At 39.4% G+C, this 16,626-nt stretch overlaps 1 protein-coding gene across 1 annotated transcript in view; it reads right to left on the bottom strand.

Annotated features, from left to right (window-relative positions):
* The window catches only part of scai (suppressor of cancer cell invasion), a 34,905-nt gene that overhangs the window by 17,095 nt on the left and 1,184 nt on the right, over window positions 1-16,626 (bottom strand). The window contains exons 2-8 of the mRNA XM_058064211.1: window positions 14,317-14,441; window positions 11,305-11,400; window positions 10,960-11,046; window positions 8,996-9,094; window positions 6,177-6,273; window positions 4,448-4,546; window positions 2,339-2,491 (exon numbers count right to left, since the gene is read on the bottom strand). Of these exons, the coding sequence (XP_057920194.1) occupies window positions 2,339-2,491; window positions 4,448-4,546; window positions 6,177-6,273; window positions 8,996-9,094; window positions 10,960-11,046; window positions 11,305-11,400; window positions 14,317-14,423 (738 nt within the window). The 5' untranslated portion in view covers window positions 14,424-14,441. The remainder of the gene's footprint in view (window positions 1-2,338; window positions 2,492-4,447; window positions 4,547-6,176; window positions 6,274-8,995; window positions 9,095-10,959; window positions 11,047-11,304; window positions 11,401-14,316; window positions 14,442-16,626) is intronic.

Here is a 16,626-nt window from a genome sequence, read left to right as displayed (position 1 = left end):
TAGAGATACAATATGAAGAGCTTGCAACCAAAAGGCGCTAAATCCATTTTGACTGATTTCGAGAAAATCAATGATTTTTCATTACGCACATATCAATCTATTTGGACATCAAGTCTATATTGCAAATGAAAGAGCTATCAATATAGGTCATACAAATGCATGCTATAAAAATCCTGCACACACCATGTATTTTGTATTAATTATTTTTTTTTTTTGATTTAGCGCCTTTTGGCTGAAATGATGGATTTAGCGCCTTTTGGCTGAAATAAATTTGAAGTCACTTCTTCAATGGCATTGTTGTAAAAGAATGTAAGGTGCTTTAATGTGCTATGCTAATAAAATAATTACAACACAGAAGCCATTCTCAACATACAATACACCCCCCCCCCCACACACACACACACTCGTTCACCTTCACACATTACAGAAACAAAATGTTATAACCTACCACTAGCCACATATTATAGCACACATTAACATCATCCACATTCCATGATGATCAGCTTTAACACAACTCAACATACCCAATTATACAAGACAATGGTACAAGACATGTCATACATTGCAGGTGCATTCAACCTGTAGGCTGCAGTAGAGCGACACATGAAAAATAACAATTACTGTTTGTGTACTTAATGTACACAAACAAAACAGGATGCGGACTGATACTGGCTTTCTGTATGTGCAGTGCCAATTGTATTCTTCTCTCTGATTGGTCAGATTATCAATAGATGGGAAACTTGGGCCAATCAGAATAAAGAATAAAGAAAGGGATTTAGCTCCTTTTGGTTGAAATCTGAAATGGAAATAGCGCCTTTTGGTTGAAAGCATAAATTTCATATCACTTTTTTCATATTTTTTAAAATGATTTCAAGACCAAAATATGTGATTTGGATACACATGACAGAGGTCTATTAAACTCATGAAAAACATGCAACTTAGTGAAAATTGGATTTAGCGCCTTTTGGTTGCAAGCTCTTCATATACAGTATTGGTAATATAGATGTATATCAATATTCAATCTAAATATATCTTGAGTTTTGGTCCATATCACACAGCCCTTGTTTGAATGATACAAAATAGATTGACAAACAGTTATTAATAAAACACACAATCACTGAAGACAGCAGGGAAATGGTAGTCACACTTTGCAGGTGATATTTGATGAATGTACTTCACATTAAAGTGGGAGTTGCATCCAGATGTACATGTAACCACATGCACGGGCTGCAAAGTTTTTGGGAAATTTGTTTGGTCGTGTGTTGTACTTCTGGAGCAAGTGATTCGTGACACCCACATGCTTGCTGCTTGCCAAATTGGTAGCTTTTAGATTGTGAGTGCAGCGTGCAACTCGAGTGTGTTAGGTGTGCTTCATGTAAGCCTGTCGTATGTTTCACTCACTGGGGAAGTAAGTGTGCTGGAGGAGTACGTCGCCCGTCAAGGGAGGGGCCAATGCTTAATTTGCATCCTGAGTGGTTAGCGCACAGGCATCACAGCTACGAGAGATCCATGTTCGATCCCAACCTCCGGCATCTCCATGTGGAGTTTGCATGTTCTCCCCGTGCATGCGTGGGTTTTCTCCGGGGACTCCGGTTTCCTCCCACATTCCAAAAACATGCTAGGTTAATTGGCGACTCCAAATTGTCCATAGGTATGAATGTGAGTGTGAATGGTTGTTTGTCTATATGTGCCCTGTGCCCAGGACTGACGACCAGTCCAGGGCGCCTCTTGCCCGAAGACAGCTGGGATAGGCTCCCTCATGAGGATAAGTGGTAGTAAATGAATGAATGAATCAATGAATCTGCAACCCAATTTTCTTCCTATGGGCCTTGCATGCCATCTGCTGGTGTGAAGATCCTTTCAGGCCACGTGCGTTTTTCCCCATTTTTGCACGTAGCCAGCAGGTACGTCGGGATGTAACTCCCCATTTAGAGATTCAACAGCAATGCATTGTCACATTTTACACGGAAATCATCCTACATGGCAAATTTACCAGCCAAATTAATTACTCATTTTACACTGATTATCCTGTTCAGGATCGGGGGGTGCACTTAAGGCTTTCCAAGCTGGGAGGTGGGATACACCCTGGACCGGTCACAAGGCAATTATAGAGCACAAATAAACAATTCACACGCACATTTACACTAATGGGCAATGTTGCTGTGTGTGGAAACTCAATTAAGTCTTTTTATTGCCTTTTCATTATCACTACCTCTTTAATTACCATCCTTTTTAGTTTTATTTTATTAGAGAAAGCATTACACCTCTGTTTCCAACAAATAAGCAGACCAATAAATATCTGCTATGTTGCAAAATATGAAATGAAGCAGGGGTTGACCTGGCTGTTGGAGTTGCCAATGATTAGTGCATCTGCAAGGACCAGCTGTCCAACCACCATGCCTTGTTCCAGGGGGGGCACACTTCCCTCCTGGAGGCGATAGCTGATGACAGTGACAGAATTGTTGTCATTCAGTAGTACCACTGGGTCAGCCTGTTTTAAGAAAAACACAAATCAGGCAGTAAACACTTAAGAGGCCAGATCATCATATCAATAATGTGCTCTGAATAGGACATGAAAGATGGTGCTACATAGTGGCAGAATGCTACGGTCCGTGGGCAAAGCTGCAATTCACCTATATAGAGGAAAGTTCTTTTTTTAAAAAACAACTTTAAAAAAAACGCAGGTATACACTACAGCAGGGGTGCTCACACTTTTTCAGCATGCGAGCTACTTTTAAAATGACCGAGTCAAAATGATCTACCCACTACAAAAATGCAAAACATCTATTTATTTTCAAATGTATTGAGGATTATTTGTACGTACAATGTATGTTGATGTACCTTACATAACCAAATGAGCCAATATTGCAAAACACACATAATTAACTATTAACATTTTTTGTAATTACCTGAGTTTACTTTGATGACTTGCACTGAATTGAACCAGCCAGGGATGCATAGTCCGGACAGTAGCTGCTGATAGCCAGCCTCAAGCACACTTCCAAATGTTCACGTACATTGTGAAAAAAAAAGTCCACCTCCCATTCCGTATGGAAGTGATATGTTTTTGCCTTTTTACTTGGTCCAGCTCCTTCATTCATTTTAGTGACCATAAACTTTAGCGAGGGCTTAAAATCTCGCAATTCGCCGACTAGCTTAGCACTTTGCATCGTTGTTTACACATGAGCGGTGACCTAAAGGTCAAAATTCAGTTGTCATCTGACTGGTTGTCCTGTATGTCAATCAAGTAACGGGGATGGATGATAGGCTGACATCGTAAGTTCTGCTGCACTTAGAGACATTGTTTGATTTGATTGGTCGCCCGAAGGGCAACATTCAGTTGTCATCTGAATGGCTGCCCTGTATATCGATCAAGTGACGGCATTGATGCTAGGATGATATTTTTTTAATGTCACACCGCGATCGACCAGCGATCGACCAGTACCACCTCCGCGATCAACCGGTAGATCGCGATCGACTTAATGAGCACCCCTGCACTACAGTAATCTCTCACCACTTTACACTTCTAATGTCACAGCTTCACTCTATCACGTTTTTCCAAAAATATATTCTGTTTTGTCATATGCTGTTTTGTGGTTGAATACAGGCTATTTGTAAAAAAAATACATTTTTAAGCAAATTTACCTTAATTAATGAATAAATTGACTTTTTCTGATGACATGAAGTATTCTACACAAGTCTCTACGTCAATTTCTGTCCACCTCCTACTCAGCTCCCCTGGCACCAGAACACATTTACAGCAGTACACACAAACAAGACTCTTATTTTCTCTTATTGTGTCTACTATATTGGGTAATAGGAGTGTAAAGGATGTCTAGGGGGCTCTTTTTGTTGGTTTCTTTCTGATTTTTCCTTACAGAGTCGCCACAGTGGAGCTTTTTTTTTTATCTGCATACTGATTTTTGGCTTAAGCCCTTTATATTCCAGATCCCCTTCCTGACGAATACCGATACTAATGTAAAAAACTGTATCTAAAAGGTCGTAAACAGGAATTCTATGCTGTAACTACCAAAACATCCATCTTCTATGCTGCTTATCCTCATTAGGGCCACATCAAACAAATGACAGAAGCTGAGGGCTGAGCTTGAGACTTGCAATTCTCAGAAGCAGTGTTTGTAAGAATGTCAGGAACACTCATTGACTAGGTATTTAGTTTCCTGTGTTGTAGTAGTGAACAATGGCGACTAATGCCACATCCAGATCGTTGATATAGATATCAATATACACTAATGGACCACATTTCACTGTTGGTAATGGTGACAGCCGTACTAAATGAGTTAACAGTGTTTTTCTTGGACATGAATCAACACTGATTGGGTGTCATCTGCAATGTTACACTCTTGAAACTATGCCGCTATTCATTTCATGGGAAGAAAGCAAAAAAAAGAAAAAATGTTAACATTTTTTTTTTTTTGGGGGTCCTTACCTCAACAAAAGACGCCACCTCCTGTAAAACCAAGTTCCATTCCAACTGATCCTCAGTATTGAATCGTTGCGTATAATCTTCGATTTCTTCAGATAACTCCTGCAGGTTTGAGTCAAAGAGACCAGGGACAAATGTGTGTTTCAAAAAATATAAGAACAGCTTTTTAACTTTTAGGGTAGGGATGTCCAATTGTCAATTTCTGATATCAGCCGATACAGATATCAGCTGATACCGATATACGTATGTAACATGACATACCTCCCGTGGGGGAATGAACACACATGTGTTGTATACAGCATCTTTTTGATATCGGTTTTCATGAACGGGAAAAAAATCAGATGCCAATGTCACATTTTTATGCTGATATCGGGCCGATCGGACATCCCTAGTTTTAAGGCAGGGGTAGGCAAATGTTTTGACTCACGGGCCGCATTGCTTTATCAAAATTTTTGTGTGTGTATATATATATATATATATATATATATATATATATATATATATTTTTTTTTTTTTTTTTTTACACGTAACAGTCCACCTGGAAGTATTGTATCTGTAAAAGTGTGTGTGTTGAGTCCCTTTTTTTCAGGAGCACTTTGTAAACAGCAGACCACATCAAATAACAATAAATAATATAGAATAATTGATAAAACAGCTACTTAAACCATCAAAAGGTTGGCTCAAGCCATGATGCCAGGTTGCATGTTAAATTTAAATTAAATACTTTGGAAAGAACGTTCGGGCCGTATTCAAACACTTAGTGGGCCGGATGTGGCCATGGGGTCATAGTTTGCCCACCCCGTTTTAAGGTATACTCACTCAGTCAACTTTGGCTAGTAATAAAATATAACAGAACTACAAAAACCCTGCATTTTTTTTGTCATAACATTCACTGATTTGTCGTTGATAAAGCTTGAATAAATACATCTTATTGACACGAACACAGGAATTGAAGTCAGGTCATCTAAAACAGACTGGCAACTTTTTTAATTAGCACTGCTAGTGAACGTTTGCCAACTCTATGGTTTGGTAGTATAATAGTTTTTAACATTTGGGAAATCCATCTCCCACCAGGAGTGGTCTGCCGCTAAGGAGTCCACACAGGTAGGGTTTCAATGACTTATTCTCTTGTTAAGTCCTATCATAAAAGTCTCCTGAAGTTTGCCGCATGAAAATTATGAGGCTTTATTTGATTGATTGTTTTAACAGCTAAGCTAAGAAACGGAACAACAGTATATGTCCAGCATCTGGTGACCCCTAATGTAGCCACCAGTACATATAAACATTTACACTCATCAATGTGATCAGTATTTGTATCGGTTTGCTAACACATGATTAAAGGAACAGGAAGTCAGCTAAGCTAAGCTGACTCTGTAGTTCTTGTTCCCTGTTTTTCAAAAACACGTTTTTATCGTCTCATATGCAAGCAACAATTCTAAATGCATCCTTCACTGAAGACATGTTGGCACCGACACGACACGGCAGCAAGATCAACCCAGACGCCACCTTTGTGTTTTGCCATGAGTTATTTCTTGACTTCAGTAGTGTTTCGCATCTTTATCAAAAAGTTGGTACTTGCATCTTTCTTTGGCTTATTTTGCAGCCGTCATCAAAAGAAAAGCAGAGACTTGAGCAGAGAAAAACTTGTGAATTTAAGACATAAGTCATGGCAATGTTGATCTTGTTTATCTCACACTAGCACAGGATGCTTTGGTTTATTTGTCTTTCTTACCTTGACCAAAACTTTAACTAGGTCCATCTTGTTGAGCAGTAAACAGACCACTATATAGCGGGCATAATATCGAAGCTTCTTCACAACTAATTCTGGCCTAAAAGAAGAGAAGACATTTTGGTTAGGTATGGAAAACTACGATATTTCAAGTAATAGTCATGCAGCTGATGTTAGAACTTATTTAATTTATGAGGTTGATGGGGGAATTGTGAAGGGAAAATTTACAGGTGGTCATTGGTTTATGGAGCTTCGGGTTTTGCTGTTTGATTATTTGGTATATACTATAAGTATTCATATTGTACAAAAAGAGAACCATTACAAGAGTGCGGCAAATTAATGCATTAGCAGACTGGGAGGAAGGACAATGTCACTTTTCTTCTTGTCAGCTAGCTATTTAAGTTTAATCTCCACTATGACTCCCAGGGCAGTGAAGCAGACTCGTCTGGTGGCAGCGTGTAATAGTGAAAAGTGGAATTAAACATCGGAAGACACACTAAAGAAACCGACACCAGCTGCATTGTGTAGGATGAAGAAAGCATCTTTGAATATGTGAAAGTAGCGGCTTCTATGAAATGGCCGGTGATAACGAAGCAGTGTTGTGCTCTCATTGTTCAGACTTCCTCCTCCAATTAAGCCTGGCTCTCACTCATTGTAAAACCTCCCTGTGTGCAAGACAACCAAACTGACTGACCCAGGTGTTCATTTACAGTGGTGTTTTCTTACTTTTTTGCATGTTTAAATGTTTCAGATCAAACACATTTAAACATGTCAATGACAACACAACTGAAATGAAACATTTTATTATTGAGGAAGGAAGAAAATACAAACCTATGCATAGCCCTGTGTGGAAAAAGTCATTGCCCCCCCGTTAAACATAACAGCGCTTAACTGAGATCTCTAGGAAATGTTATTAAGCCATTTCTAAAGCTTTGGGCCCTTATCCACAAATGGCAAAAGCATGGAACAGTAGTGAACCTTTCCAGGAGTGGCCGGACAACCAAATTTACCCTAAGAACATAGCGACGACTCACCCAAGTGGTCACAAAAGACCCCACAACAACATCCAAAGAACTACAGGCCTCAACTGTCTCAGTTAAGGTCAGTGTTCATGACTCCACCATAAAAAAGATACTGGGCAAAAACCGCTTACATGGCAGAGTTCCAAGACCAAAACTATTGCTGAATAAAAGGAACAATAAGGCTTGTCTCAATTTTGTCTGTGGTCTGACGAGACAAAAAGTTAACTTTCTTGAAGGTACATATGTGTCCCAATAAATCTGATGTAAAAGTAACGCCGCATTTCAGAAAAAGAACATCATACCAACAGTAAAATATGGTGGTGGTGGTAGTGTGATGGTCTGGGGCTGTTTTGCTGCTTCACAACCTGGAAGACTTGCTGTGATAAATGAATCAAATTGAATGAATTCCCTGAAGGAGAATGTCCAGCCATCTAGTTCTTCACCTCAAACCCAAACCAACTTGGACAATGATACAAAACGCACCAGTAAGTCCACCTCTGAATGGCTGAATAAAAACAAAATGAAGATTTTGGATTGGCCTAGTCAAAGTCCTGACTTTGTTGTGGCATGACCATAAAAGAAAGCTGCACTTTTTGGGGGGAATTCTGCCCATCATTCAAAATGAATGAAACATGAACACATATGCATTTCCCTTTTCTGTGCATTCTAACGAGAGAAAAGGGGTTCCTAACATAAAGAACGCCAAAAAATGCCTGCAGTGACCATCCATATAACTGACTTGCATATTAATGAAGCTACAGCAATCAGAATGCCCTTTAGTATTGTTATTGAAGCAGCTAACACGAAAAACTACATTTATCTGTCGGAGTAAATTGGAAGAGACAGAAGACTGGATACCTAGTTCACGATTTTGCTACAAAGACTCAACAAGCTGCTTGTTTGCCGTCAGTATTTTTTACCTGAGGACTGGAGCACACGTCTCGTGCTGGAAGACACAGCCATCCCAATGAGAGACATTGTAAGTGTTGTCCGTGTTTCTATGCTGTTTCAAATCAACAAAATACGGCAAGATACAATAACTATTACACATTATCACCAATGTACTTGTTAATGCATAATCACAGTATGTACTACTATCAAAAAATAAAACATAGTCACAGTAGGTAGTGCATTGTTAACTAGCTCACAAACTCGGATGATGGGCAAAATTCCCCCTCAAATTTTCTAAACAGGTAAAAAAAAATTAAAATAGGTGCTTCATGCTGGAAAAGCCTCCATTGTGGATGAACGACAACAATTCTACAAAGATGAGTGGGCCAACATTTCTCCACAGTGCTGTAAGAGACTCATTGCAAGTTATCACAAACACTTGATTGCAGTTGTTACTGCTTAAGGGTGGGGCAACCAGTTTTTAGCTTTAGGGGGCAATCACATAGGGCCATGTAGGTTTGGATTTTTTTTTAATCTCCCTTAATAATCAAATGTTTCATTTAAAATCTGCATTATGTGTTGTCATTGACTAAGATTCAAATTTGTTTGATGATCTGAAATATACAAGTGTAACACACATGCATAAAAATATGAAATCAGGACGGGGCAAACACCTTTTCACACCACTGTAGGTATCATTTAGGTCTCAGATCCGACTTACATTGCAGTCTCGGAAGGAATTGGAGTGTAACCAGAGGACCACCTGTATATCTTCTCATTAAAATATGCTGACAGATCTGTGATGTTCAGATCAGATTGGCTAATCTGCTTACAAACAGGATGCAGAATTATGTCATATGATAATTTAGTATATGCAAATATGACCTTGTCTGTACATTTTCAACAAACCTGTCCTCTTTGTTGACCTGATAGTAGTAGGACCGCTGGCGGATGGCCGAGTAGAAAGAAAATGCCTCATTCAGGTAACTTGTTTCAGATGTACGCAGGCTGTCAAAGTTGAGGAAAAATGAACTTTTAGAACAATTTATGGTACACCACGCAATACATACATACATACATACATAGATACTGCATATTATAGTGTTCAACTCATGACAAAACACGTTTTACTAACCCCCAACGATTCACAACGATTTGCAAATACAAAATATAATTCACAAGCTCGGGCATTTTGTTTTGCAATTACAAAACATAGCTATCAAAGACAGATACAGCATCTTTTACACATACAAAGAAACATATTTCTTCAATTACAAATAAATATCCTTCAAGTAGAACAACCTTCATGTACAAATATATCCTTCCAACTTCTAACTTAACCACAGTTGGTGTGTCACAATGAAGCAGCAGTCAGTCCCTCCAGGATTTAGAGGAATTTTTCTGTAGTTTCTGAGGCCTAAGGTGCCTGACTGCCTGATCTGCCAAGGCTCAAGCTCATGAACTTGAAACTGCTGATACACTATTGTCCACTGTCCCAGTTTATATGGCCATGGAATGAGAAGGTGCAAAACAAGCCAGATGGAATAAGAAAGGAGGACAGCCTCCAAATTCACCTTAAATCAACAACACTTCTCCCAAACCACGAGCAAGACCAAAAAGCTTGAAAAGAAACTTAGGGACAAGGCTGTGGACCACAAGAACACCAGCAAGAGACCACTCTTGGTGCAGTAATTAGTAAATGGAAGCAACACAAATGAACAGTCAATCACACTTGCAAGATAAGGACGAGCATGCAGGGTTTTCTCCGGGTACTCCGGTTTCCTCCCACATTCCAAAAACATGCTAGGTTAATTGGCGACTCCAAATTGTCCATAGGTATGAATGTGAGTGTGAATGGTTGTTTGTCTATATGTGTCCTGTGATTGGCTGGCGACCAGTCCAGGGTGTACCCCGCCTCTCGCCCGAAGTCAGCTGGGATAGGCTCCAGCATACCCCAGCAACCCTCGTGAGGATAAGCTGCGTAGAAGATGGAATGGATGGGTAAGGATGATTCTTAGGGATTGGGGATCAGCATGGAATTGCAATGGAGGACCTGGTTCATGATCTCTAGAGAAGCACTAGTAACACACATTTCTGTAATGGATCGTGAACCTGCAGGGCTTGCGAGGTCCGACTGCTCAAGTAGACATATGTACAGACCCATCTGAAGTTCTTCAATGAACATCTAAATGACTCACAAATTGTCTCTTTAGCATCAACTCAATTTAATGTGATGTAATTGGAGGCAGAGTAATGCAGACTATGACGCCAACAGCACCATATCTGCTGTCAAACATGTGGAAACATTCTGCTTTGGGGATGTTTCTAATGAAAATCCCTTCTGACGTGTGCAACCTGCGTTTTTGCAGGTATTAATTAGGGTGGACTATGGTCTATTATTAGTAAAAGTATATTAAAATACAAGTGATATGTAGTATTCTGGTCACTGGATGGCAGTAATTAATAAAACATTGAGACATTACCTTACATTGCATTACATTACGTCAACCCTGCATGAAAAGTCAAAGTCAGTCATGGCATGCCAAACAGTTGAGGGAAAAAAAGTTGTCCTCACATTCAGTGTGAAAGTGGTAAATTTTCAGTTTCAGCTTAGAATAAATACATTTGATGCTAACTGGTTATCTCGCTAGCACTCGCGGTGGTCTGAAGTTCCTGCAGCATGTGAACCATGTACATTGCATACAGGAAGTAAACAAATTGCTTCGTGATTATAAGCTCTGCTTCTTTATAGACATGTTGAATTGTAGAGGTGTACATTGTGGAACTCAAAATATAAGATGTATTCTAATGTAACATTGTATGCACGTTTGAAAGAAACCAAACTATGCTTGTCAAAAATGTGTGTAACTTACTAATAGTGGTAGTACAGCTGTCCAATTTTGGATGCAACTTCCCCAATTTGCCATCTCTTCAAGCCATAGCGGCTGTCAAGAACCTGCCTGTAAAAAAGTAAAATAAAATCAACATATATGTGTGCACATCATGCAATACAGCAAAACTAAATTTGTATAGCTTTAGATGCAAAAAACAATTTAAAATGCTTAAAGAGTAAATACATGGGTCCACATGAGTCCATGTTCTGAATGCTATGCTAATAAAAAGGTAATACCACCCAAACGACTCTCGCTCCTTGAAAACTGAAAACTTTTCAATTTAAAACATGAGATAAGACATGAAAAAAAAAATAACGGAATAACCTGTGCTGCTGCTGAAATTTCCACAGCTTGGTGTAAACGTCAAAAGTCCGCCCAAAGTAGGACTGCCACTGCTTGTGTCCGTACTGAGGAAGGTCTCTGCAGTAAGGAGATTTAAGGATATAGGAGAGAACAGATCATCTTATGCATTCACTACAAGTTACTCAATTGTTCATGATTTAATAATGATTAATGAATCGCTTTAAGTCAGGTGGGATAGGCTCCAGCATATCCCCATGACCCTAGAGTGGACAGGTGGCATTGAAAATGGATGGATGGATGGCTGGACGTCTTGACCAAACAAAAGTCCAGTTGCCTCCATTCAGATCACTATGACCTGGATGACTGAGAAGCTTCACAGAAATACAAGGTTCAAGTGACACAATTACTATTTTTTGCTTCCAAGTGGCACAATTCCAATATGCATCATGGCAGTGTAAAGAGGGGAAAAAAAGGCATGGCGTCGAATATTCTCAGCTTCTTCCAGATGAGGGTAAAAAGACCTCCTTGATGGGTAGTGAATAAAGTTCATCAAATTTCATTGTATATGTTGCATGCAAAAACACAAACAGAATTCATTTTTTTAGACTAATGAGAGGGAGGGCCTCCCATGTGGATTAATTATTGTGAACTCCCCCCAATCCAAAATGGAGGTACTTCCTTAAAATATGTGAAAGGCCACACATGGCAATTATCCCTCAGCACATTGCAGCTCAAATTTCACAACTTTAATCTATCATGGTTTTTCAAAATATATTACTTAATAAATCACTACTGTTTCATGGTCAACTACAGCCCATTATTAGCCCATGTTTAAGCAATTTTTTTTATTTCAAGGCGCTATTTCAGTGCTACGCTTTATCAGGGCGCTACATTAAAAACAAAAATGACTTGCCCATGGGGAATCCTTAAGGTGAGAACGACTTGCCCGAACTTGCCCCATGTAAAATGAAAAGACATAATGCCATAATGATATCATCTCATTTTTGTGGCATCACATGAGAATCTCAAATAAAGACTAAATGATTATCATTTCTTGTGGTTGTTTTCCTACATAGATCATGATTAAATAGATCAAATGGTGGAGATGTATGTTAACATGGCAAGCCATGCTACCCTACACATCGTAGTCGTAGTAAGCAGTGATATTTATAAGTTGTGCACCACAATGAAACATTATTGAATAGACATATTTGTGTACTAGTAAAGTGTTTTTAATCCAGAAAAAAATGCTCAATGGTCAAACAATAATTTGTGAAGCAAAGGTGAGAAAAAAAACACAGAGAAATGGAAGCGCTAGATTTTGTAGCTTGTGCAAAATCAGCACTTGGTATTGGATCTAATCGGTGGTGTTTCATTGTGACCACTTCAAATTGTCACAGCAATGTGATTCACTCACCTGTGCCATCATTTGATTTGCTGCCGCTAATAAAATACTTGTTTAGGAGGCACTGGTTCATCACTTTTTGCTGTTTTCCTTCACAAGTTGTTGAAGAATTAGACCATGTTGGCAGGGACGCCATGATAGATGTTTTCCTAGTCAAACGAATGCTGACTGGTTGATCGCGAACAAGAACGGGTTTGGGTAAAACGCGGACTGTGGACTGCGGCCTAAATAAACAATTCTGATTGGTCCATTTTAAGATTTGCAAGGATTGGTTTGCAAATTACCACCGGAATTACGCAGTCCGTGTTTTACCAACACCCAACAAGAACCGCTTTTTAAAAAAAACTCTTGGCAGTATGGCATGCCAAAGTGCACTTGCCCGACAGGAATATCACTGATTGGATTTACTTGCCCGAATTTTGTTTTAACTTGCCCCGGGCCATCGGTACATCGTTATTGTCGAGCCCTGCTTTATTGAATTTTGGTCCACTTCCCACTGACACATGGATATAATACTATGCTGGCAGTGATAAGCCAATCAGAGAACATGACGTAATACGTACAGTACCTACATTTAACATCCGCCACACCTCCGGGGCTACGGTGAAAAACTTGCTACTGTGAAACAAATGAATTCGGAGTTTGCCATCATTCCAGGAGGATTAACAAAAGGAGCTCTAATTTTGTGGCGCAGGGCGGAGGAGCGTGGCGCAGCCCTCGCAGTGGTAATTTAGTCCAGTGCACCACTGTGCACAGCCAATTTGGTAATTTGGTAAACTGGACTGCGCCGAGATGGGTCTGCTGGTACACCAGGGAAGGTGACCACATTTTCAGCTTGGCGCAGAGACAGTTTCATGAAAGCTTGCCAGCTCCGACCTGGTCTGTTCTTGGCGTAGGCAAAGCGCACCATGCCCGGTGATAAAGTGACTGACAGTGGCCTCTGATGCGCAGTCCAGTCCTGCGCATTTAAAGGAGGCGTTCATTTGATTGGTTAAGATTACACTCGGCAGTGTTAAAACAGTTCACGCTTGTATGGCGCTGCGTCAGACTGCGCTGCTCACAAAAATTGCTGGCCACACCTTGTTGGCGTTGCACAGGGGCGCCACAGGGCAGGTGCGCTACGCCTGGTCTATGAATTTAGATCCCAAGAGCTCCAACCGCTGGACATTTGTGTAACAGGGCGTTCAAAGTGAAGTGGTCACAAAATCACATCCATTTCAAATTGTTCAGAAAATGATGTATGTGTATAGAATTGAATCGAATCCAATTGTAGCATCAGGCAAATATCATTATAAACAGTATATTGTAGTGTGTGCTAAATATTGTGTATCTTACCATTAGTGTATTGCTATATATTAGTTTTATATCATATCTAGAGGGCTCTAATAATGTTTAAAAATATTTGCAAGGTCTAAATTGTTTTTTTATGGTCTAACTCCAAAAATATTCAATTTCTAAATAAGGGTTCCGACTCCACGGAAAATCACTTATCACAGTCGGGTCTGGAACTAATTAACCATGATAAACAAGAGATGACTGTACACAACTCACAAGGAACATAAAGTAAATTAGTCATTGAAAAGTATTAAAAGTATAAAAGTAAAAGTAAAGAGGTATGAAAGCCTAACCTTAGTCCATTGAAAAGTTGTTTTGATTTGTCCAAGAGATAGCAAAAATCTGTGACCGTTTTCCTTTCTCCTAAAGGAATATCATCCTCAGTCTCAGCTCCAGTCATGACAGCAATCCTTCACACCTAAAACAAAAACAGAAATAGTAATGGCAGGCTGCTGCTAACAAACCTCAACATGACAACAGTTGAGACGATTGGGTCCACGAGAACGAGATGAGACGAGATTAAAAAAAAATGGAAAAGGTATGACTGGGCAAACAAACTTTTTCATTAAACAAAATCACAATTTTAATGTTTATTGTCCCACAACCTGATGCTCACTGTCAGCATTTTTTGAGACCAAATAAACCACTAATGTTATCGGTATATCATAATAATGCAATATTTTCCTTTAATCTCCTTTCACTCTGTAAAATTTAGTAATTTCTTTTTAAGACGTGTATTTTTTCAGAGGCAAAGGTCTATAAAACGTTTGCAGCATTTAGTTTGCAGGCTTTAGAAGTGTTTCCAGAGCAGCATTTTTTGCCATGTATTAAACTACAGAAAAAAAACGATGATTATCATTCAGAAATCATAGAGTCAAGTCATCATTGTGTCATGTCACGTTTGAGCCACTAGATGGTACACACCACACGTCATCACGTCACACAATTCCTACTCCCGGTGTCAAAAGAACTACACACACACACACACAGTAGGTGGATAAAAACAGACAATGCACTACAAACGTATAATGCAGAATATCAACCAGCGACTATGGAAGCTCTGGGAAACAGGAAGTACTCCCAACGCTACACAATATAGAGCATGACACTGCACCATTTTGCAATGTTTCATTTAATATTTAATCTGCCGATCAAAAGCCTCAGTAAGTGTTGACTGTCAAGACTTCTCTGACTTCTCTCCACATCCACACAAGAACTGTGGCATTGGGCTTACAAACTATCACCTTTGTGTTTTCATTCCTATTGGGGTCTACTAACTGCAAGTACTCACGTAGATGCTTGCTCTCTTCTTTGTTCATTTCATTATGAGCCAATACGCTCAGACACATGCAGAGTGAACCCTCTTGTCATCCAGCCAGTGTATCACAGAGAGACTAACAGATGGCACAGACCTGCATACACTTTATGTTCATTTATCCAGGCCTCATAATTACTGACCTGTTTTTTTTTTGTTTTTTTTTTTTAATCGTAAGATAATTCCGTATATCCATTATCATGACAGGGCCTATTTGTGTCCAAGTGAAGATGAATTTTGATATGTATATTTTCACAAAAAGCAGTTTTTCTCCTTCTTCTAGTCGGGAACTGATATTTTCCTGAAACTTGCCGATATTCTGCTGCTGTTTACAAAGAACGGAAAAATGTTGAAGCAAACTTTTTTTTTCCTGATGAAAGATGGGAGCCTAATATTTCTTTTGTTAGGTTCTATGTTTATATACCCGGAGAGCACAATATTTTGTATGCCTATGTAAAAGTCTGTCAAAATATTTAAAAAAAAAAATGCTGGGATTGAATGAGCTAATGTAGCAGTTCCAATCTCCTACACGTGCACATGGTAATATATGGAGGCTGACTCTGAAATTCTGTGGTAAATAACAGCAAAATAAGAGATCATAAATGGAAAAATTCCCTCATATATCTTAAATGGGCCTGTTATCTGTTGCTAAACTCACCTGAGGCCAACTTGGTGTTTTTTGTGCTTTAATGCATAAATGCAAGTGCATATAAATGATATATGAAGATGTACTGTTCCCAAAGACACGGTCTTCAACACCACATTCCTATTCTGATTTATTTCTTCAATTCAATGGCGGCCCAATGTTTTGGGTTTGTGAGGTGAGAAAGATGTAATATTCAAGAAATAACTCATGGCAAAACGGGTAGGTAGTGTCAAAAAGGAAGGCATTGATCTTTGAAAACAGTTCCGACAAGTATCATGTCTTCAATGAAGGTAAAAGTCATCTTAAATGTATCCCTTTCATTCATCATTCATAAGTATTCATTCCGCCTCTCTCATGTCACTGACACACACGCACAAACATACTGCATACACTAAAATTTAAATATCTAATGTGCACAAGGACTGGGATGACAATAAATAGTTAATCAATCGATCACACGGGCAGCACGGCGGTCGAGTGGTTAGCGCGCAGACTTCACAGTTAGGAGACCAGGGTTCAATTCCACCCTCGGCCATCTCTGTGTGGAGTTTGCATGTTCTCCCCGTGCATGCGTGGGTTTTCTCCGGGTACTCCGGTTTCCTCCCACATTCCAAAAACATGCTAGGTTAATTGGCGACTCCA

Source organism: Doryrhamphus excisus, chromosome 2, assembly GCF_030265055.1.
Source record: "Doryrhamphus excisus isolate RoL2022-K1 chromosome 2, RoL_Dexc_1.0, whole genome shotgun sequence".
Classification (NCBI taxonomy): Eukaryota; Metazoa; Chordata; class Actinopteri; order Syngnathiformes; family Syngnathidae; genus Doryrhamphus; species Doryrhamphus excisus.
Note: the sequence above shows the minus strand (reverse complement) of the source record. Positions and strands in the feature narration are given on the sequence as shown.